Here is a 23,394-nt window from a genome sequence, read left to right on the forward strand (position 1 = left end):
TTCTTTGTAATATCAAGTGAGTGTTCTTCTATTTCAGTTATGGCAGTTGGCAGATAATTTTTCTGCTTTGTTTCTGTTCTGTTGCTCTGCATTTATAGGAAAAGAGTGAAGATCCTGTCCAATGAGAGTGGAGATTTGAAAAGGTCGTAATGCTTGTTCATACCTTTTTGCTCTCACTCTCTCCTTGACGGCCATGCAAAAAAAAAATTACATGATTGGTGCATTTCAGGCAATTTTGGCCTGACCAAGTCGAACAGGATCTTTGCTTCCATTTGGTAAATTCTAAGCTCTTATTTTTTAAATAATAGTATCCTCAAATTTTAATGTGAAAAATATAAGCATGAATGAGTCATCACTTGTTATATACCTTTCCTCAATTCTAAGTGCATTTTTGCAAATAAAATAATGCTTTTAACAGTGGAACATAGAATTCATCTGTCCTGAAAGAGACTTATTTGTACCCTTTTTATTGTATGTATTGGAAAACCAGTGGCATCTTAAAACCACTGAAAATGATTTCCAAACAATGCAGAATAACCAATATATTCACTTCCAACTGGAGATTTTATTGGTTATTATTCCAGATGTTAATAAAATCATATAAAAATCCACATTTCTCTAATCATTAACTGTTATTTAGGGTTCATTTGGCACTTCTACAAAGGTTTTTTTTTTTTTTTTTTTTTTGTAATTATAGTTGTCAGGAGAGACTAAATGTTGATTACTGAAACTAAAAGTCCAATACATTATCAACAAATCACGTAATTATGGTTTTGAAAGATCTTTCTGTTAATTTTGAGGATCCAAGAGTCTCAAAATGGCTGAGCATGCGATCTTTCAAACCTACGTAGTATATCAGATTACTGATATGAAAACATCCAATCACTTCAACATCCTTCTTTGATGAAAGTCACCCTCTAAATGACAACAAAAATTTTCAGTTTCCATGGAATAATATCGATCCAAACTTGACAGAAGCAAACTATATTCCATTCATACTGTGAAAGGAAGCATGCAATGTCACTTTCAGGGGCCACAAAAGGTCAAGAAAATCACCTTGGATGAACAGCCCCTTGTACAAAGCAGATATGCCAGTGATGATTTTGCTTTTGTCATTGTTGGTGCAACTCAAACAAAACGATTCTTACAAAGTTTCCAGTATCGCCACTAAAGCTGACAATTGACATTAATATTTTACTTAATAACAAGATTTCAAGTAATTTTTTTTCTTTTAAATCTTTTTTATAAAATGATTTCAATATTTTCTATGGTTTTCTTTTCTTTTACATTTTCCACAACCCAAATGAAGAAAAAAAAAAAGAAATATCAGCTTGAACTTGAATTTGAGATACAATTTGCAGCCTAAATGTTTGGTTTGAATAATATTCTGTTAAATATTAAAACAATTCATTAATAATTATATATAAAAAAATTGAAATTATCACAAGATTAGGTATAACAACTAAGATTAAACATATTATATTTCGATTAAAGAGGTTTGAAATTTAAAATCAACCAAAATTTAATTAATGCAATACGTAGTTGACCAAAATCATAAGGAATATATAGGATTGTCCTATTATAACAAAGAAATTCAAAGTTCCCTAATGAGACAAATTTCCCCTTTTTGTGTTTTTTATGTTGGTTTTTTATATCATTGAAGTTAACCACTACCAAGAAATTTTTTTTTAACTTTATAATTTATTTATGAAAAAGACAAATAAAATTATTTATACAAGGTTTTTGAAGTTTCAATTAAAAATGATACTATATAAATACAAATAAAAAATTAAAAAAATAAATAAATTGAAAGGTGTTATTACATATATCATATATTAAGTGAACAAAATTTGAAAAAATTTTGATATATTTACAAATAATTATTTTTACTAAAAATTTTGATAAAATTTTTACGTTGAATAAATACTTATTTAATTTAAATTATAAATAATATTTTTATAATATTTTTACATATTATTAATTTTATCATTGTATTCTATTAATTTATCGATTTAATTTTTTTATAAAAATTTTTATTGAATCATTTTGAATAAAAACTTCACTAATTTCATTTAAAAAGAATTTATCTAAATATTGTCATTTATTTATACATTAAAATAGTCTATCAAAAAATAAAAATATATAAGATTAATGTTCCTTAGGGAGAAAATTATGGGATTGACCTTTGCAAAATCAAGCTCCATCTTCCACGTGTAATGCTATGATGGTTTATAATTATCATTAAGAAGAAAATTATTAGTTGATTAAGCTTAATTAAGCTATCAATTGAGAGCATGAAAATGTCAATGGCCATTGTTGTTCCTCCACGTGGAGGGCCAACGGAAAACCAAATGTCCGTTCAAGTTTGAAGATTAAAATTTCTTCAATGGTCAAGGGCCTTGAACTTGGCCATTCTTTAAAAAATCCTTTCAATCCTTTTTCTTGTTGTTCACTTTAAAACCTTTGCTTCAAATTATTAAATAATACAGCTATAGGCATTGAAAATGTCACGCTTTCTTTGTCAATCTCTATCTTTATAGGAAATATTTCGCTAATAAATTTCAAATGTAAATAAATATTACGTTTTGATAAACGTTTATAAATAAATTTAATAAATGATCATAAATAATATATTAAAATTCGTTAATTAAATAAATAAATCATAAAAATATCAAAATTTATTTATATTCGATTTGTTCAAATTTACATATAAATTCTAAATACATCAAGTTAATATAAAAAAAATTGCATCTTTAAAATTATTAAGAAAAAAATAAAATTTAAGCAACATTTAAAAACACTCTAGATTGTATTACTAAAATATGTAATTTAAAAAGAAAATAATATTGAATTAATATGATAAAATAATCTTAATAGTAGATTTTTAGGTATTTAAACATCAAGATTTGTGATTCAAATTATGAGATAGATAGTGAAGTTTAGTGAATTAGTTGGTCAATTTGTCTTATAATCCTTTTAGTTATTTGAGACATGAAGATGGAAGTTGAAGTTTTGATCAATTAGTACAAAAGTTTGCATCAAAATACAAACTTGACCCTTTCAAAGGAGAAGACAACTTCTTTTTTTTTTCTTGCTGCTATGTTGTGACTCCAAAACAACTAACCTTTCAGACCAAATTATTCTTGTCTGGTTTGCTGAAACCTTGCCTTGTGTTGCTTTTTTAGCAGTTTTTCCACTGGTAGCGGAAACTCAGCATTAAAGGGGAGACACTATCATTAATTTTAAGATAAATTACACCATTTGCCACTTAATAATCGAATTTTTTAAATGATCACTAAATTATCATTTAATTATAATTAATTTAGTTACTAAAATTTAAGTTAATATTTTTTACTCATTTAATCATTAATCTCTAATAAAATATTAACGTAACAATGATACATTAGCCAAGAAGTACTTTGTGACATTATAATATCAATAAAATTTATTTTTTTTAATATTTGTAATATCACATAGTAATATCACATGATATATCAAATGACATGTGATATTTGATAACCGATATGATATTATCATGTCAACATGCCGTTAAATATTAACAACTAAATAACAAAAAATACTTACTCAAAATTTAGTGATTAATTTAAAACTTTTAATAATTAATTAATCATTTTAAAAATACGCTCATAGTTGAATAACCAATAGTATACTTTACTCATTAAGCAAATATCAAAGTTTGTGGTTCAATCTAAGAATATAATCGATTTAATTTGAATCGATACAATGTTAAATTCAAGGCTCGACTCGTAATTCAAAACTCGAAATTCAACTCAAACTCGATCAAATTTTACTTGTCTAACTTAAACTCAACTCAAAATAAAAATTAAATTATTCGAACTCGCTCGATTAACATGTAAAAATAAATTCGATTCTTATCTTCGACAAAAACTTGATTATTTGTACTTTAAGTTTGAGTTCAAAATATTTTATTAATTAAAATAATAAAAATATATTAAAATATAAAAACTCAATTAAGTTCGCGAGTTATTTGAATTAAATATAAAAATGCTCACTCGAGCTCGATTCAATAATAACAAAGTCAAATTCAAATTTTATTTAAATAAAATCCGAATTACTTACGAATACTAATATATTATTTACACCCTTAGTTCAACCTAACCTATCAATACTTAAAACCATCTCTGAATTTATCCAGATAAGTGCGCACCTGATCCATGTGAATCAAAAGGATGCCAATGGACAAGGCTTAATCAGATCGATTACCGGAGAGTGGGATGAAATAAGTGCTTCAGAAAGCTTCAGCTCATCCAAGACAATATCTATAGTCAAAAGCTGACAATAAGCAATGTATTAATGCAACAGTAGCTGCGACAGAAACTGCACATAAAAGTTTATGGGAAGAAACTCTACTACTCTAGTGACACAGAACTGACAAACATCCGGGCCAGTATAACAAATTTCTCATGCTCCCACTCATGAATTGAGAATTGTCATGATTCATATGTACAAAATACAAACTGGCCATCTTTGCCGGTAAATGGACAGAAGGAATTTCATTTCATTAGCATTATGAACAACAACGAACGAGTTTGTAACTGTTCAAGTTTAGCATGCCTGATTTTTAATATCCAAGGACCACAAAGAGCAAAAATTACTGGCTTTAAACTTCAGCTGCACCAAGAAGGGGAGAGCTGCGCCCATCATCACTTCTGGAATATTGGACTGGCATCAAAGCTGGATCCTGATATGCAGTGGGTAATTTTTCCAGAAATTCAGTCATGGTTGGATCATTCTGGTCTCCTCTATCTTTCTTTATCAAACACTGCAAAACAAAGAATATTCAGGCCAGGACAACTGGGCCTAGTACCGTGACAATAAACAGACAAACGAATGGGCACCAAATAATAGATATGCATCGAAAACCGTATGAATGTGTCAAACTACTAACAAGCTTAATTCCCTGGTATCTAGTAAGTTATAAGATGCACATCATTATATTGCTAAAGAAAGCAAAACAAAAGGAAGAATTAGCTGAACATTACCGAGAACTAAAAGCACTTTCAAATTCAGGGGAATATAAATAACGGAATGGATAATATAGTTCACAATTGTACCTCAGTAGGGTAAGCTTTGAATATGGGCAGGAACCTCTTTCGACAGTATTCATTGAATATAAGTGTGAGAACTGGAAGAGGGATAATTAAACCGGATGCTAGAGGAAGCTTCTTAAGGCCGAATATTCCAATTGCGATAATATGCATCAGCACTAAAGAAAAAATTGTTGAATCGTGCACTATTGGCCAAAACTTTCCACCAGTTTCAAACTTGGGTGCATATACATTCAAGAACTGGAAAAAAAAAAAAAGTAAAATGATAATAGTGTCACAAATTCAGTGATAGAATGTTGGTAGAAATTAAACATTGGGAAAATTTAAAATTAAGAACCTAAATTTTTTCGAGGATTAAGTGCTAAATTGACATTTGCTTTATCATTCAGAGAGAAATTAAACAATCATATTGCGTTAACGTCTTAGCATCTCAATCTTTATAGTCAATCACATTAGTCTGCATAAAATATCAGCTACTTGAATTCAATTTTATCAACATAACGGAGGGATTGGGAACACTTAGACCTATCAGAAATATTGATAAATGAAGCAGATAGTAGCTTTAGAAAGGTTTGCCTTGAATACTTAACAAAGTGAACCTTGGTTTCTGTTCTATTATATCTGATGCAAGCTGTAAAAGGGGCATTTCACTTACCTGGTTGCGATAGATGATGTATCCCAGGCAATAGTAAACCAAGAGGAATGGCAAAATTAGTGGGGCGAGGAAGAAATAAGTAACACCAAGAAGTTCAAAGAAGAGAACCCTGGGAATTTCACTGTGGTAACGGATTGAAGGAATTTCAAAATCATCAACTCCATCTTTCCCTGCAAATAGACTTCGCATGAAACTGTAAAGAAGAGGAATCAGACGAAAAAGTTCTGACGACAGACTGGTCCACCCAGATGTCACTACATAGGCAATGAAGAATGATGCCTACACAAAAAGAAACTACATCATTTCATGATTGGATGCAAAAACAAAGAGTTAATATTTGCGTATGCACTACAGATAAGTACAAGTAAATAATAATTAATGATAAATAATGTTCATGTTTATCATTCTCGGCTAAATGTTAACATAAATCAGTAGACTGGTCATGGATGTGATACCTAGCATATTAACCAGCACTAAAATGTGAGGTTTTGCCAATCGTCAGTGCAGATTGGTTACCTCTAGTTGAACCACTCCCTGGAGAGATAACAACTCAACACAACAAAACATCATCTTAAAAAGTCAGGATCTAAAATATCATTCTGCCATTTCATTTTCTTCAGCGCTAACATATATTCAAGTCTCTAGCAGCAGCTCATACTGTTGAGACTTTTTACACCAAGATACAGCTCATACTGTTGACTTTAGGGGATGTGCCTATTTAGAAGCACATAAATAGAGTTTAGCGTTTTTTATGTATGTTTTACTTTTCTCCAACAAGCAACAGATCAAAGGAAAGGGAGTCTTAAATACACTACAAAACTATTGAAGAAAAGAAAAATTAGATGAGAACTTGAAAAGGGCATGGAGGCATATCCCACAAAACTTTCACCAGATCATGGCCTTTGATATTGTCAGTGGTGAAAAGGCAAAAAATATTGAGGCATAGGCATTAGTTTCTCAACCAGAACAAGTAATTATGAACATTAGCATGTTTAAGGATAGAACCATCAAATAATTTAAAGAAAAAAAGAACTAAAAAATATATAAAATAAAACTCCATGTGCATTATCCATGTCAAATTATGAACAATAACGTGTGCACTATCAGAGAGTTTTATTTTCACCTGTGCTGGAACAGCTTCACCTAGCAGGCTGGGAATTTTCTTGGGCTCAAGGAAGATATTGACCATAGAGAGAGCGGATCCAGATAGTACATTTGCAAAGAAAATGTTCCATACAGTAAACCATAACAGCTTGATACATGCACTTTTCTCTATTTGGCTGTGGGAAATATATCCTTGAATGGAGGAAAAGACTACCATAATTGGAGGCACTACAGATAGGAACAAAAGAAGAATGAGACTTGGAAGATATCCTGTAATCAAATCACTGATGAACGTCCTGCAATTCAAAAATCCAGATTCAGTACTACGTTGTGAATCACCAAATCCATATTAAATCTACCAGAACAAGAGAATATAGCTAATTTATTAACAGCTAATAAACCTATAATTTATCTTTTATCTAATAATTGGAGCTCATCACTCCGAACATAAATACACTTTAGACAGCTTGCTATTCCGCATAATGATATGATGCTTCTTATTCCGTTTTTTTTTCTTTTTTGCAGATTGTTGTTTTTGCATTATTAGTCAATGATTTTACTTTCAAACAGCAAACACCACGCAAGTACTTTTAAGATGGACCTTTTGCTCCAAATACATTCTGCTAATAACTATTTGTAAAGTATCCTCAGATGACAGTTTCTTATGCATAGCCCTGAAATTTACATTGCCACTGTCATTATTAATGAAAACCACACTTTGGCCTTTCAGCATGTTTCTTAAAGTTCTTTAAATTTCTGCTTTCTTGATCATAAGGTGGAGAGTATCCATATGTTGAAAAACCATGGCTTGCCTTGGAAATAAAACTTCTGATATGGTTATCGACCTACAGACCTTTCAGTCATAATAAAATACTGAGAACTGCATCTAATGCACTTAATTACATGCAAATAAGCTTTTTCTATATGCCAAGAGAACTTGAAAAACCGATGGCCTGCTATCATTTGAAAAGCACGAAACCTGATATGCAACAGAGAAAGAATATGCACTTACAGGCTCAGTACACCTTTTAGAAAGGGGAGCCAGGTCTCCAGCTGATCTAGATGAGTGAGACCTTGCACTAATACAACTGGAATAAGAAATAGAATCGTAAGAGCAATATATGCAACAACCACTGCTATCTTGAAGATCCATCTTTTTATAAATGATGCAGAAAAGAAAGGCCAGTAAACATCTTTAGGCTCAGGAGCTTTCTCAGTAACCCACTCTGTGGGATTAATCCCTTGTTGGATGTGTAAAGCTATTGCAGCACCAAACCTTGACTTAAATGACACAAAAGCAGCAGGAGCTTCCTAGAAATTTGCAAGGCACAAGATTAGGTGAATCAAGTACTATCTTTTGTATTTAAATCAAGATATAGATATAAACCACATATGTCCACATGCTCACAAAGTTCTCAATATCAGCAGACATTGTCACTACAAAAAGCAACCAAACATAATTTTCTCCATAATTTAAACTCAGTATGCATCAAATGTGGTGTCTCCTTGATTATGAGACAAATATATAGGCACAAGAAGGTCACAAACCTCTCCTGCCAATGATGATTGCTCTAGTCTCACATTATCTTCTATATCTTCCAACTTCTTCTCATAGTGGTCCACCAGATCAACTTTTCGACCAAAGAGTCCCAAAAATCCATCACGCTTAAACCTTTGCTGAGAATTTGTTGATTTTAAATGACCAAGCCTTCTATATAGCTTCCCTGCATCATTCTGCATGCAACGACATGTAATTGTCAAAATTCCGATAAATAATAGCAAAATAGAAAGGAAAAAAAGGACATATTTGGTGTCAGGTCATAGTTTCAATCTTATATCTATGATAACATTCTTTTTGTCCTAAACCCCCTAGAGTACATTGATCATGGAGCCTTGAAAACTTCAGTAACTAAAACATCTAATTAAGGACCATCTTTTCAACAACTGATCCACTTAGAAACAGTTTCATTTGGATGGAAAGTTTAACTGTTTAAGCAGATCTCATAGGTATATATTTACTCTATAGAAGAGTTAATGTTAAAAATTTACAAACATGTTCTACTTACATAAAACAAACTCAGTTTTTGATTAACCATATTTTCCAGTATAGTTGGTTTCAGTTTCTAAAATTTATTAGCTTGACCAATAATAAAACACTTTGATTTCTTACATTTTTATTTGATTCAATTTTCATATTTAAAGTTTTCAAATAACCAATAAATATTCCAATTTCATATTAGTTGTCCAAGAAGTAAAAATTATGTTTTTAAAAAGTAACAACCAGAGGATGACTGAATCAATCAATTATTAACATTGATGCTTACCATAAGACTTCGAATCTTGCTTGTTTGACGGACCACTGCATGTGAAAGATAAGTTGAAGGATGATACTCTGTGAAAAAGTTCTCAACAACTTGACTTAAGCTGCTTTCAGATGAGGTAGGAATACCACGAACTAATATTGTAAACTGATGTGGCTGAGGTTTGGAAGAATAGTAATAGGCAGTTCTTTTCAATGAAATATAGTTATACTCCTGCAAATTGCAGTATCACCAAATTTAAAGCTTCAGTGGATTTTCTATATTAATCAACAACCTTGATGGCATCAGCAGAAGAACTAATATGAAATATCACTTACATAATACAGAAGATAGCAGACAACTCCAGTGAAAATATAGGCAGCACAAAAGTGAATCCATAACCTTGAAAAGGGGAAAACTTTTAGTCAGCATTCCCTTAACATGAAGAATCTAAATGCCTGTTTTGAAACAATAAATTTTATATAAACTCATAAAATCTAACAACTGTCACAAACTTTCAAAGGAAGTACTACTTCAAAGTTCAAATGAAATAAACAGCTGAAAATGAGAAACGACCAGGGAAGCATTCTGGAAAATTGTTGATTATCATACACGACAATCAATCATGAATTTACACACAGCAATCAACAACACATGAAAAGAAAGTAAAACTTTGGTCATATCGCTACAACCCTTATTTCAACTTCCTCGCAACTATAATTATTGAGTTTTAGCATCAGAAACTGAAATTATGCTAACCAATTGCATAAAAATTACCTGTTTGAACCATCATCGACATTTGAAATACTGAACGAGTCCAGAGATTTCGTTGGCAAATTAGAAAAACCATCTGTTAACTGGTTCCCCAAAAAGTTAATTGGCAGAAGAACAAAGATTCCAATGATACTGGCAAAAGTAAACACTCTAAGACTGCATTTAAAAAAAAAAAAAAAAAACAGGGATGAGTTGAAGATGGCATGCAGAAAGATGGATCCAGAAGAAATATAATAGTACAATAATGTGCTTTTATATGCCACATAAACATCAAGTTCACCCTCTAAGCAAATCAATGAAAAATGCATTAAAAAAAAGGTTTTTTGAGGAAAAATAATTGATTTTTAACTAGAAATGACAGTAAAAGAAATCTAATTTTGAACATTAAGCAGTGTGTCGGAAATGGTCTTAATACACATTCACTCACCAAAATGAAGTCCAGATGACTCAATTATAACCAAACCAAGAAAAACAAAGTTTAGATCATAGTCCAATAAAGGGAGTTGTTCATGATTAGCTGAACTCATACAAAAGTCTTGCTATCAAAAGGATTCTTGTCATCTCATTATTATGAGTTTATACTAAATGGATTCCAGCCCAGTAAGAACTTATATTACAACTTTTTGTGCTTATGTTAGACCAAATACCCAATCAAACACAAATAACACAAATTTTCTTGTGGAAAAATTCCACAAATCTCACTAACAAATTTTCAAATTACAATCTTCAATTCTTTTTCTATCTCACCAATCTCTCTCACAATCTCACATACCATAAATTCATTACACCCAATTCTCTCTCCCACAATCTAAAATTGTCTGGCAACTCTCTAGACAACACACTTTTAACTTAAACCTAACTACATATTTACAAATATTAGTTAATCATCCAACCTAAAACCAATTAGCAACATGTGAAGGGGCCAATTTGAATCTAATACCACCAGAAACCTAAGATTTAACATAACACTACAGGCATCCATCACATGTAAGTGTAAGTATCACATTACCAACTCAGAAGGCAATAATCATAGAACAGAATCTGGCTATGATACTATGTTACACATCCAACTTAAAACAAAATGGCAATAGGTGGAGGGGCCACCTTGAATATAAGAATGCAGAAAAACCTACTTTAACCACATCCAAAAAACCCTAAACTAACTTGCTGTAGTAAAAAATTAATTACCAATTAACTTTTTAACTAAGGTAATTCTAACCAACCACAATTAAAATTTGAGTCAATAATCCCAACAGCTTAGCCATAGTCGACAAAAAAAAGTCACATATTTGTAATACTGGTCTGGAAGACAGCAACTAAGTCTATCTTGCAGTAAAGATTGGCTTGATAAATGGCTAGAATTTCTGACATCAAAGGTATAAATCTGCTAACAGAAATGAATCACTGCATATACTAACCCTATTAATGAATTGCAGGTTCCGTTCCTATTTTAGCAACTAAATAAACATCATGAGACATCAGAATTACCAGAAGATAAACATGCGCATAAATACAGCAGCATCCAGTCCTGTAATTGACAATAATTCGTCTTCAGAGGGCTGCCATGCCCTTTTCACCCAACCAGGTGATGGTAGCAATCTTTCCAAGTTGAAGTCATCCTCCTGTTGAGTTTTTCTTTCACCAAACAATCGAGGCGAATAGACTTTGATGTTACCCGGCTGCTTCCTCAATATCGAGTATAGGGCAAAAAACAAGAAGCAAAGACCAAGATTGATCCCAACAGAAGTTAAAAGAGCTGAAAGAATCATCTTTTCACGGGCAGCTCCAATGTATCACCCCTATAAAATCCTCAAATCCAACAACTCAAGTGCACTCATTCACTGCCCAAACTGATTCCCTGATATTCAAAATTTTGAAAGATTGTGTCAAAATCGAAAACCCCCATATCAAAATGAACTAGAACATAACTGATTAGCATCAGAAACAGAGGACACAAAGACAGAAAGTTGTTACATATTTTTAAACCTTTTAAACTGTTTTTTTGGTTGGTGAAACAACCTTTTGCTTTTTCATTTGCACCATTCATTCAAAAGCCTTCATTACTCTACACACTTTTCAGACAATTCAATGTTGAACATAAACTGTAAACAATTTTAAGCATTTGCTTATGATTAAACCAAAACAACTAAAACCCAGAAAAGAAATCTATGTTTTAATTATATTTAAGACAAAAAAAAACATATTCATAACATAAATCATTTAAGTACCACACTTTCTAGCAAGAAACTAAACTCCTTCACGACGAGAAAGAGAGAGAGAAAGGAAACCTGTCTTCAGAGAAGGAAAGGAAAACGTAGAAATGGAGCAAGAACACAAAGTTTAGGAAGTTGGCTCTTGGAGACAGGCTGCGAAGACAAAACAAAGAAAGGAATTTTCGTGTTCATAGTGTCACATCACTCCAACTTTACTGAACTTTTTTTAACTGATTATATATTTATGTGAAGTGCCGGTTCTGTCCCTAGTTTGTTCCTTTGATATCTCAAGTTTGGTTTGGGCCTTTGTCTGCTCCTTTTTCTGTTGTCTTTGCTATTTTAAGTTCTTTCATGCAACTACTTGGATGATTGCCTGATGAAAGAAAATCCTTTGGGATCTGCTGAAACAAAATACTATTACCCTTAATTAGTAATCGAGGGTTTCAAAAATCAAATACTTTTTTTTTTAATTTTTAATCGATCTTTAAATTTTTTTTATGTGTGTGTCTTTTAGTGGAACTGAAGTTTTACTTCTAGTTTCCCAACAATTAATATGGGATTTTTTTTTTATATAATGAAGAGTTTATCAATTTTTTTTTCTCAAAGACAACTGCATTTTAAAATAGTAACAGAAATAATAAATATTGATATTTAAAATTTAAATTTATTAAACATTGACATATAAATTCACTAGAATTTTTTTTACCCATGCCACACACTGAATTTTTTATTATATTTTTTATAATTTATATTAATTTTATATTATATGTAAATAAATAAAAATATTCTTAGTTATCTATAATTTGTAGTTTAAAATTATCAAAGCCATCTATATATAAATTATTATGAAAGAATCCAAATAAACATTATAAAAGCTTTGAATTATGAAAGTAAAATTACATACAAATCTCAATAAAAAAATCAATATCTTGTTCATAATTATATACACTCTTAAAAGTATATATTATTTTAGTATAAAAACTAAAATTTACATACGCATATATCATGAAAGGTTTTAGTATAAAACTAAAATTTAATATAAAACTAAAATTACATACAAATCTCAATAAGAAAGTTAATATCTTGTTCATAATTATATAACACTCTTAAAAGTATATATTATTTTAATATAAAAATTAAAATTTACACACGTGATATATCATGAAAGATTTTTTCATATTTGATTTTGAAATTTTATTATGCCAAATTTTTGTGATAAAAATCTGATTACTCTATCTTTTATGAAAAAGAAAATATTACCAAATAAGCATTACGAAAACTTTGAATTATGAAAATAAAATTACATATAAATCTCAATGAAAAAGTCAATCTCTTATTCATAATTACATATGCTCTTAAAAGTGTATATTATTTTACTATGAAAACTAAAATTTAGACATTTGATATATCATGAAATATTTTTTTATGTTTGATTTTGAAATTTTGTCATACCAAATTTTTGTGATGAAAGTCTGATTACTCTATCTATTGTGAGAAAAAATCATAAATATATATTTAATAATTATTTAATTTTAAAAATTATAAACTTTTAAAAATATAGTTTATCCAAATTTAATTTTAAATTAAAATAAAAAAGATTAGTATAATTTTAGATTTAAATATATGTGTAATTTTGAATTGAGATAAAATATTTTTTAATTTTAAATTATAAAAAAATAAAAGAAAAAAATGGTAAATAACAGTAATTCAACTATAAATTTTATTTATTTAAATTTATATGAATATTGATTTAGATAATATTTGATTTTTTATGGTGCCTAAGATTTAGGGATTTAATCTTTAAAAACTATTTGAATTTTATATTTCATATATGTGAGTAAGAGTGAGGTATAAAATATGTTTTTTCATGTTTAAATTATGATAAAACTTATATATTTTAAAAGATTTGGATAAATGTAAATTTTAAAACTTTAAACTTTTTAAAAATTAAATAATTGATTTAATAAAATTATTTAAAACTATCCTACATGTCAATAATATAGATTGTCCACCTAAACATTTATATAAGTAAATCTTATCAAATTTTTATGTATATTGTAATATAATATTATATATGATATGATATATGATATATTAAATTAATTTTTTAATTTAATTTATCAAATTTTAAAATAAAAATATGCAATAATTATTAAATCAAATATTCAAATGCAATGCAATGCAATTTTTTTTTTTTTACTCCTATGAATTACTTGGATACTTTCAACTTAGATATAGTTTTGCTACATTGAGTTGCTTTAATCTTATCAAGTCATCAATTCAAGGAGACAAAACAAGTCTAACATCGTCAAAGATCCAAAGTGCAAACAATTTTTTAGAGTTTTATTTATCAAATTGGTAAGTTCTTATATTCATATGTTGGAGTTTGTTTTTCTAACAATTTAGTATAATTTGGTGTAAACAAAATTTTACAAGAACCGTGAATAATTGTGTGATTTATTAAAAAATATTATATTTTTAATTTTAGTAATCAAATTTAAATTTATAAAAAATATCACAAGAATTTTAAGAATATTATGTGATAATTATTCTAACATATAAAAAAAAATTATACAAATAAAAATCTTATACTTTATTATCAAAGTAATCAAATCCTACATGACCTAATAAAAAGTTTATTTGGAATTTAACATTTTAGCTCCTCCCATTTATTTAAAACCTTTTCTAGTTTTCTATATCATATACTTTATTTGGAAAGCATGTCTCTTGTTATATACTATATCTAATTTATCATCTTTCTAACTTGTTCTATTTATTGAATGTTTTTTTATAGTTAAATGTACTAAAGAGAAAAAAAAATGTTCTCATATCTTTCTTATGAAAATTTTCCTTTGATAAAAAAAAATTCAATGGCAATAGGCTGCTCAATCCCTTAGATCAAGGTAAGATATACTGTATTTGATAACCTAAGACAGGTGGCTGTAGATTGTGCATTCGAAATAATCTCAACAAATGACCACCGACAGGATTCAAACCCAAGACCTCTTAGTCGAAGAAGATGAGCTTTAACCAATTAAAACAACCACTTGTTGGTTTTCTTATGAAATTATTTGTACAACTCGAATATTTAATTTAGTGATAAATATGTGTAAGTCTCCTTTAAAGAATAGTTTGAAATTTGCCTTTCAAGCAAAAAAGTTAATATTAAATATTATCGTACTGAAGTATTTGATTTAATGATTGATATATGATTTTTAATTTTAAAAAAATATAATTCAAAATTTAAATTCTTCAATTTCAAATAAATAAATATATAAATAACATAAAAATAAAAAATTTTAACATAATTAAAAAAAATAAGATCAAATTTAATTATGCAACTTAATGATCTTAAGACTTTTGTCTTTATCATTAAATAAAATTTTAAAACATATATGCATTTAAATATGAACTATTATTTTATACACCAATGTGGAGTTTAAACTCCAAGGAAGAAATTAGAATATTATCATATTTTTATTTATTATATTAATTTATTAACTTTTTAACATATATTATATAAAAGGTATGTAGTAATCTTTTAATTTCATTATTAGAGTTTAAATATTACGAAAATATTACTAAAGCAAGATCAATATAAAAATATTAATATATTAAAAAAGTATAATAAATACTGTTTAAATATTCATTTGCTCTTGAACTATATATTTTATAAGTCTGGTACATGATTAAAATTTTTAAGATGATTTTATAACAATTTAACCACTAGGGTAATCAAAGGATTTTTACTCTCGACAAGTTTAGCATGAATGGGAATAAAGGACACAAAGAAGGAAGCTTGATAATTAGTTAAGTTTCAATTATTTTAGGGATTGTTGAGTTAAATGATAAAAAGAATGTGCTTTTTTTGTTTTTTGTTATTTGGATTTTAATTCAATTGAAAAATATGAAAAAATAATTTTTTTTATGGATTTATTTGATTTTTTGTAAATAAATCTATTTAAATTGATTTAAAAAATGAATGTACCGAATAAATTCAAGATTTTTTTTGTTAAATAAAAAATAGTAATACTAAAAGATAAAATAAAAAAGTGTTGAAAAAAAAGGCAAAAGTGTTCTAAAAATTAAGATAAGTATAATATAGCATTGGGTATTTTTCTTATTGTGTTGAATTTCTTTCGGCACAAATTAATGTGTAAATGATATATTAGTACTCATAAATTATTCGAGTTTAACTTGAATAAAGTTTAAATTTTATTTGATTATTATTTAGTTGAATTTAAATTCGAGTAATTCGACTTATCGATTGAGTCGAGTTCGAATATTTTTACACATGATTCAAATAATTAACGAGCTTAATTGATATTTTATATTTTAATATATTTTTATTATTTTATTAATAAAATATTTTAAACTCGAGCTCAATCATAAATAATCGAGTCTTTATCAAATATAACAATTAAATTTATTTTTACATATTAATTGAATGAATTTAAATAACTCAATTTTTATTTCAAATCGAGTTCGAATTAAAAAAAATTCAATCAAATTCAAACTGAATTTCAAATATCAAATTTTAAATTAAATTTAAATTTAAATTTAATATTATATCAACTCAAATTCAATTAATTACATCCCTAACACAAACCATGTAAAGGCCAAATAACTGTTACTATGCTAGATTTTCTCTATCAAAGACTAACTGCCATAGAGTCTTAATTAATTATTTGGGTTCAGTCCATGTATTTATGGGTTCCTTCTCGTCCTTTGGATTCCCTTTTCCTTCTCTTTCTTTTTTTTTTTTTTTAAATTTTTGTTTGAAAATGAAAAGTAAAAAATATTTAATATTGATTGGCCAAAAAATATTTTATATTTTATATTTTAGTTTTTTTCATTTTTCAACAATTTTTATTTTCATTTTCAAAAATAAAATTGAAAATTATATTTTTTGAATTTTTCAAAAAATAAAAAATGTAATTTTAATTTCTATATTCTATAAATATTCTTTTTTATTTTTAAAATTAAAATATAATTTAAAAATTACATGAAACGTGAGTTAATTTTATTAGTTGAATCTTGTTACATCAGACAACTGTGTAATTTGATAACGAAACTAAATTAAAAATATTTTTTCTAATAAGAAAACTTCTGAAAACAATGTCAATTTGCTATTGGGCCAAACGAAAACTTTCCTTTCTTCGAAACGGAGAAGAAATTCAGATCAATTTTTCCATTTCAGAAAAAAAAAAAAAAAATCAAATTGCCAACCCACCCCAAAAAAAACTCTCTTCTTCTTTTCCATCTCCGTACACTTCCCATGTAACCAAAAAAAAAAAAAAGCTCCAACATCTCTTTAGAGCTCTCTCTTCTCTCACGTTATTCCCCAATTACTCAATTTACAACCTTGGAATCCTCGAAAAGGTGCCATATTTCCTCACTCGATCCATTTTCCCTTTTTTTTTTTGCTTAAACAGACGAATTTTTGCCACCTAAATCGACCAGATTTGATGGGTCATGATTTATCCTTCAAAAAACTGATATTTAATCATGTTTTTCTTAAAGTTTTTAGTTTGATGCTGTATGGGTTCTGATGAATTGGGTTAGATCTGGTTTCTGGGATTTGAATTTGGGTTTTTCGTTCCTTTTGATTTTTTAGAAAACCTTATTGCCCTTTACGGTTTAATTTCGGAGCTTAATATTGGAGTACCGCAGTTAATTGCTCAGTTTTAGCCTGCTTAGTTTAATTGTATGTACAATGATTGTTGTAATATAAGTGAAGTTTCTACTAATCATGATTATTATAACTGTACAATATTCGTGATAATTTACATTACTGGTAATTGATGATTATCAAAAGGCTTAACTGGGTAGACAGTACATTTATATTTCTTCTTCTTGGGTTATTGGTACTATTGTAATGTGGGAAGTGAGTGGCATGAATTTGATTGATATGAGTCTGGTAAACTTGCTTGCCCTGAAACTACTTTTCTTTGTTGCATGAGAGAGATGAACTTTTGAAACATGAAAAGTCCCTGTCAACCTCACCTTTAAGGTAGCCTCTAAGAAGCGTTTTTTTTTTTTTTTTTTTTTTAATTTTTAAATTTATATTTTAATTCATTTATGTTGACATCTGTTCGTTAATTGCAGCAGATGATATGATTTTGCCAGAGTTTGGCATCTTCTTTGCATAGTTGCCTGCTTCTTCATTGAATATAATTTTCATTGTAATAAGAATCTTGGTTGAATATGGGGGATCTGACTACAAAATCTAGAAGCAATGGATTCAATGGAGAGTTTGTGAAGCCCTCTAGAGGTGCTTTTGCATGTATGATTAATTCTGAAATTGGGGCTGTTTTGGCTGTCATGAGGAGAAATGTTCGATGGGGAGTACACTATGTTGCAGATGATGATCAGCTAGAGCACTCTCTCATCCATTCCTTGAAAGAATTGCGGAAACAAATTTTTTCATGGCAACATCAGTGGAAAAATGTTGACCCAGTTGTGTACCTCCAGCCATTTTTGGATGTAATTCAATCTGATGAAACTGGTGCACCAATAACTGGTGTTGCCTTGTCTTCCATTTACAAAATCTTAACCCTTGATGTACTTGATTTGGATACTGTAAATGTGGGAGATGCTTTGCATCTGATTGTTGATGCCGTCACAAGCTGCCGGTTTGAGGTAACCGATCCAGCATCTGAAGAAGTGGTGCTGATGAAGATACTTCAGGTTCTTCTAGCTTGCATGAAAAGTAAGGCAGCAACTAGGTTGAGTAATAAGCATGTATGCATGATAGCAAATACATGCTTTCGTATTGTTCATCAAGCAAGCTCCAAAGGTGAACTGTTGCAGCGGATAGCTCGCCATACAATGCATGAATTAGTTAGGTGTATATTCTCTCATCTTCCTGAGATCAGCTGCACAGAAAATGAAATGGCTGACAGAAGCTCATTATCTGCTTTGGGAGTGGTAATTTGAAATTTTAGCATTGAATATATAAGTTGTGGTTCTGTTCTTACTTGGTTTAATATATAAACTCATTTGTTTTTTTCTAATTTATGAAATTCATTTTTCTTCTGAAGGTGGGTACACAGAATGGGAATCACATGCTTGGGAGTATACAGCTAGAAAATGGAAATGTGGGTATTGATGGTGTTGGTCCATCCTCCATTAGTGATGCTTCTAGTCCTCCCATTGTGACTTCAGCTACTGAAATGGACACAGGCAATATTGGAGAAAGTGACAGGAAGGAGGATGCTCAACATGGTGAAATAATGATGATGGCACCTTTTGGGATCCCATGCATGCTGGAGATATTTCAGTTTTTATGTTCTTTGTTAAATGTCATTGAAAACATTGGTATTGGCTCTAAATCAAATCCCATTGCATATGATGAAGATGTTCCCCTCTTTGCTCTGGGTTTAATTAATTCAGCTATAGAATTGGGTGGGCCATCATTCAGCAAACATCCCAAGTTATTGGCTTTAATTCAGGATGAATTGTTTCGTAACCTGATGCAATTTGGCTTATCCATGAGTCCACTTATTCTTTCTACTATATGTAGCATTATTCTCAATCTTTATTATCATTTGCGCACTGAACTAAAAGTGCAGCTTGAAGCTTTCTTTTCATGTGTGCTTTTGAAGCTTGCACAAAGCAAGCATGGGTCTTCATACCAACAGCAGGAGGTTGCTATGGAAGCTTTGGTTGACCTTTGCAGGCAGCAGACATTTGTGGCTGAGATGTATGCCAATTTTGATTGTGACATAACCTGCAGTAATGTTTTTGAAGAAATTGCCAACCTGCTGTCAAAGAATGCATTTCCTGTGAATGGACCTTTGTCTGCAATGCATATTCTTGCTCTGGATGGTCTGGTATCTATGATAAAGGGTATGGCTGAGAGAATTAACAATGAATTGCCTGTTTCAGATGAGGCTTCAACAGATCGTGAGGGATATGAAGCTTTCTGGACTTTGAAATGTCAGAATTACAGTGATCCTAGTTCTTGGATTCCTTTTGTCCGAAAGATGAAGTACATCAAGAGAAAGTTGACAATTGGAGCTGACCATTTTAATCGAGATCCCAAGAAAGGTCTAGAATTTCTCCAAGAAATCCATCTATTACCAGATAAGCTTGGCCCAGAAAGTGTAGCATCATTCTTTAGGTACACAACTGGGTTAGATAAGAATGTTATTGGAGATTTTCTAGGAAATCATGATGAATTTTGTGTTCAGGTGCTGCATAAATTTGCTAGGACCTTTGATTTTCGTGACATGAATTTAGATTCAGCATTACGTGTTTTCTTGGGAACTTTCAGATTACCTGGAGAATCACAGAAGATACAGAGAGTGCTTGAGGCATTTGCTGAAAGATATTATGAGCAATCACCATATATATTGTGTAATAAAGATGCTGCCCTCTTGTTGTCGTATTCACTTATACTGCTTAATACTGATCAACACAATGTACAGGTTAAGAAAAAGATGACCGAAGAAGATTTTATTCGTAATAATCGACAAATCAATGGGGGGGAAGATCTTCCTCGAGACTACTTGTCTGAGCTTTACCACTCTATCTGTGAGAATGAAATTCAGATGATCCCAGATCAAGGTGCTGGTTTCCCAATGATGACTTCAAGCCGCTGGATTAATGTGATGCACAAATCCAAAGAAAGCACTCCTTTCATTGCCTGTGATTCTAGAGCACTCCTGGACCATGATATGTTTGCTATCCTCTCTGGCCCAACAATTGCTGCTATATCAGTGGTTTTTGATCAAGTGGAACAAGAAGATGTTTTACAAACATGCATTGATGGATTTTTGGCCATTGCCAAAATTTCAGCACACTATCACTTTGGCGATGTATTGGATGATTTGATTGTGTCTCTTTGTAAATTCACAACCCTCTTGACTCCGTTTTCTGTTGAAGAGTTCATTGTTTCCTTTGGAGATGATGCCAGAGCCAGGATGGCAACTACAACAGTTTTCACGATTGCAAATAGCTATGGTGATTATATCCACAGCGGCTGGAGAAACATATTGGACTGTGTTTTAAGCTTGCACAAACTTGGCCTTCTGCCTGCCGTAGCTAGTGATGCAGCTGATGAAATGGAGTCCTTGTCTGACCATGAGCAGGGTAAGCCTGCTACAAGTTCCTTATCAACATCACAGACTGCACCTGTGGCAATTCCCTGGAAATCCTCCAGCCTGATTGGTCGATTCAGTCAACTCCTATCCTTTGATATGGAGGAGCCAAGGTTGCAGCCTACCGATGAACAGCTTGCTGCACAACAGAGCCTTCGTGAGATAGTGCAGAAATGCCACATTCATAATATATTCATGGAGAGTAAGTTTCTTCAAGCTGAGTCTTTATTGCAGCTTGTTGGGGCCATTATCGTGGCTGCAGGTCGATTCAGCAAGGCAAGTGGCGTTATGGAAGATGAAGATACTGCAGTGTTCTGTCTGGAGTTGCTGATTGCTATTACACTAAATAACCGGGATAGGATTTTGATTATCTGGCAAAATGTTTACAAGCACATATCAGATATTGTTCAGCAGAAGGCAATGCCTTGCACTCTAGTGGAAAAAGCCGTGTTTGGGCTCCTTAAGATATGCCAGCGCTTGCTTCCTTACAAGGAAAATCTAACTGATGAGCTTCTGAAGTCAATGCAACTAATATTGAAACTTGATGCTCGGGTAGCTGATGCATATTGCGAACCTATCACACAAGAAGTCATGCGTCTTGTAAAAGCAAATGCAACTCACATCAGATCCCATTTGGGTTGGCGCATAATCATCTCCTTGCTATTTATCACTGCTCGACATCCAGAAGCATCTGAATTTGGATTCCAGGCACTAGAATTCATCATGTCTGAGGGGGCACATCTTTTGCCATCTAATTATGTTCTTTGTGTGGATGCAGCAAGGGAGTTTGCTGAGTCCCGGGTTGGAGAGGTTGATAGGTCCATTTCTGCCCTAGACTTGATGGCAGGTTCAGTTGTTTGTCTAGTAAGATGGTCTTATGAGACCAAGAATGCTGTGGAGGAGGCTGCTATGAAAGTAAGTCAGGACATTGGAGAGATGTGGCTGAGGTTGTTGCAGGGGCTGAGGGCAGTATGTTTGGACCAGAGGGAAGAGGTGAGGAACCATGCTATTTTACTGTTACAGAGTTCTTTGGCAGGGGTAGATGGAATTCACGTTCCAAATGCTATGTGGTTCCAGTGTTTTGATCTTGTGATTTTTACGTTAATGGATGATTTGCTAGAAATTGCGCAGAAGAGCTCCTCTAAAGAATTTCGGAAAATGGAGGGTACACTTGTTTTAGCCACAAAACTAATGTCAAAAGCTTTCTTACAGTCACTACAGGATCTGTCACAGCAATCATCCTTCTGCAAACTATGGCTGGGGGTTCTCAATCGTATGGAAAGATATATGAAGGTTAAGTTCCGAGGAAAGCATAGTGAAAAAATTCATGAATTAGTCCCAGAGCTTCTCAAGAACACCCTGCTGGTGATGAAAACAACAGGTATTCTCATGCCTAGTGATGATATTGGTGGAGATAGCTTTTGGCAATTGACATGGCTGCATGTAAAGAATATAGTCCCATCTTTGCAATCCGAAGTGTTCTCAGAACAAGAATTGGAAAAGATGCAAGCAAAACACAAAAAGACAGCAGGAGTTCCTGTGACTGATGGGGCAGTGCTTGTTTCATCGAATGAAACCACAACATGAAGACTGCATTTGTGATTGGAAAATCCCAGATGATGTAAATGGCATTCATAACCTGCACCATACATGTTCACCACTGCAAAACCTCATAATCCAGAATTGAAGCCGTCGAAAGGGAAGTTGACATCAGAATTGAAGTTTCATAGTTTGGTTCTGGAATCTTGTCTTGGCAGGAGAGCAGCTTCATTTTTCCACTCCCTGAGAATTTTCAAGGAGTGTTGTTGGGAAGTGTGTGGAGTCCATTTGTTCTACCAAGGGATCTGAGTAAAATCTTTTGCATAATTTTTGTATTGGCACATAAAATCTCTTTACCAGAAACCAATTCCTCTGTATACTTATACTCATGATGTTACAGTGTCTTAGTTCATCTGCAATTTTGGAAACTTCTTGCTGAGTAGGAAGAAGTGAAGTGTTTTTCAAACTTTTTACATCTTGCAAATGATTCATCCTTTTACATTTTCATGACAAAAATGTGGCTGTTATCCTTTTACCAACTTTCTTTCTATTAGCATTATAAATAGAATGTTCTATAGAATTATGGAATTTGTATGCAATTAAACTTGAATTTTA

The 23,394-nt window shown here is 30.9% G+C and overlaps 2 protein-coding genes across 5 annotated transcripts; one reads left to right on the plus strand and one right to left on the minus strand.

The window, feature by feature from the left end:
* Positions 1 to 4,302: 4,302 nt before the first annotated feature.
* Positions 4,303 to 12,344, minus strand: LOC111292976 (hyperosmolality-gated Ca2+ permeable channel 2.3-like). The gene is made up of 11 exons (XM_022885653.2): positions 12,212 to 12,344; positions 11,412 to 11,781; positions 9,927 to 10,079; positions 9,488 to 9,551; positions 9,174 to 9,383; positions 8,398 to 8,583; positions 7,862 to 8,160; positions 6,869 to 7,145; positions 5,746 to 6,024; positions 5,097 to 5,330; positions 4,303 to 4,804 (listed from the first exon to the last, which is right to left on the minus strand). Exons 2-11 carry the CDS (start codon positions 11,690 to 11,692, stop codon positions 4,643 to 4,645), a joined length of 2,145 nt encoding a protein of 714 aa, XP_022741388.2. The 5' UTR covers positions 11,693 to 11,781; positions 12,212 to 12,344; the 3' UTR covers positions 4,303 to 4,642.
* A 5,059-nt stretch (positions 12,345 to 17,403) lies between these two features.
* On the plus strand, positions 17,404 to 23,313 carry LOC111291690 (ARF guanine-nucleotide exchange factor GNL1-like). 4 transcript variants are annotated; one of them, XM_089766960.1, is made up of 3 exons: positions 17,404 to 18,149; positions 18,245 to 19,066; positions 19,180 to 23,313. In XM_089766960.1, the coding sequence occupies exons 2-3, from the start codon at positions 18,344 to 18,346 to the stop codon at positions 22,825 to 22,827; spliced, it is 4,371 nt and encodes a 1,456-aa protein (XP_089623086.1). In that variant the 5' UTR covers positions 17,404 to 18,149; positions 18,245 to 18,343; the 3' UTR covers positions 22,828 to 23,313. The 4 variants fall into 4 exon arrangements, with proteins under 4 accessions (XP_089623086.1, XP_089623087.1, XP_022739316.2 ...); XM_089766961.1 differs by having other exon boundaries at positions 18,248 to 19,066; XM_022883581.2 differs by having other exon boundaries at positions 17,404 to 17,518.
* The last annotated feature ends 81 nt before the right edge of the window (positions 23,314 to 23,394 follow it).

Source organism: Durio zibethinus, chromosome 10 (assembly GCF_047325235.1).
Source record: "Durio zibethinus cultivar Kanyao isolate XHJ-2024 chromosome 10, ASM4732523v1, whole genome shotgun sequence".
Classification (NCBI taxonomy): Eukaryota; Viridiplantae; Streptophyta; class Magnoliopsida; order Malvales; family Malvaceae; genus Durio; species Durio zibethinus.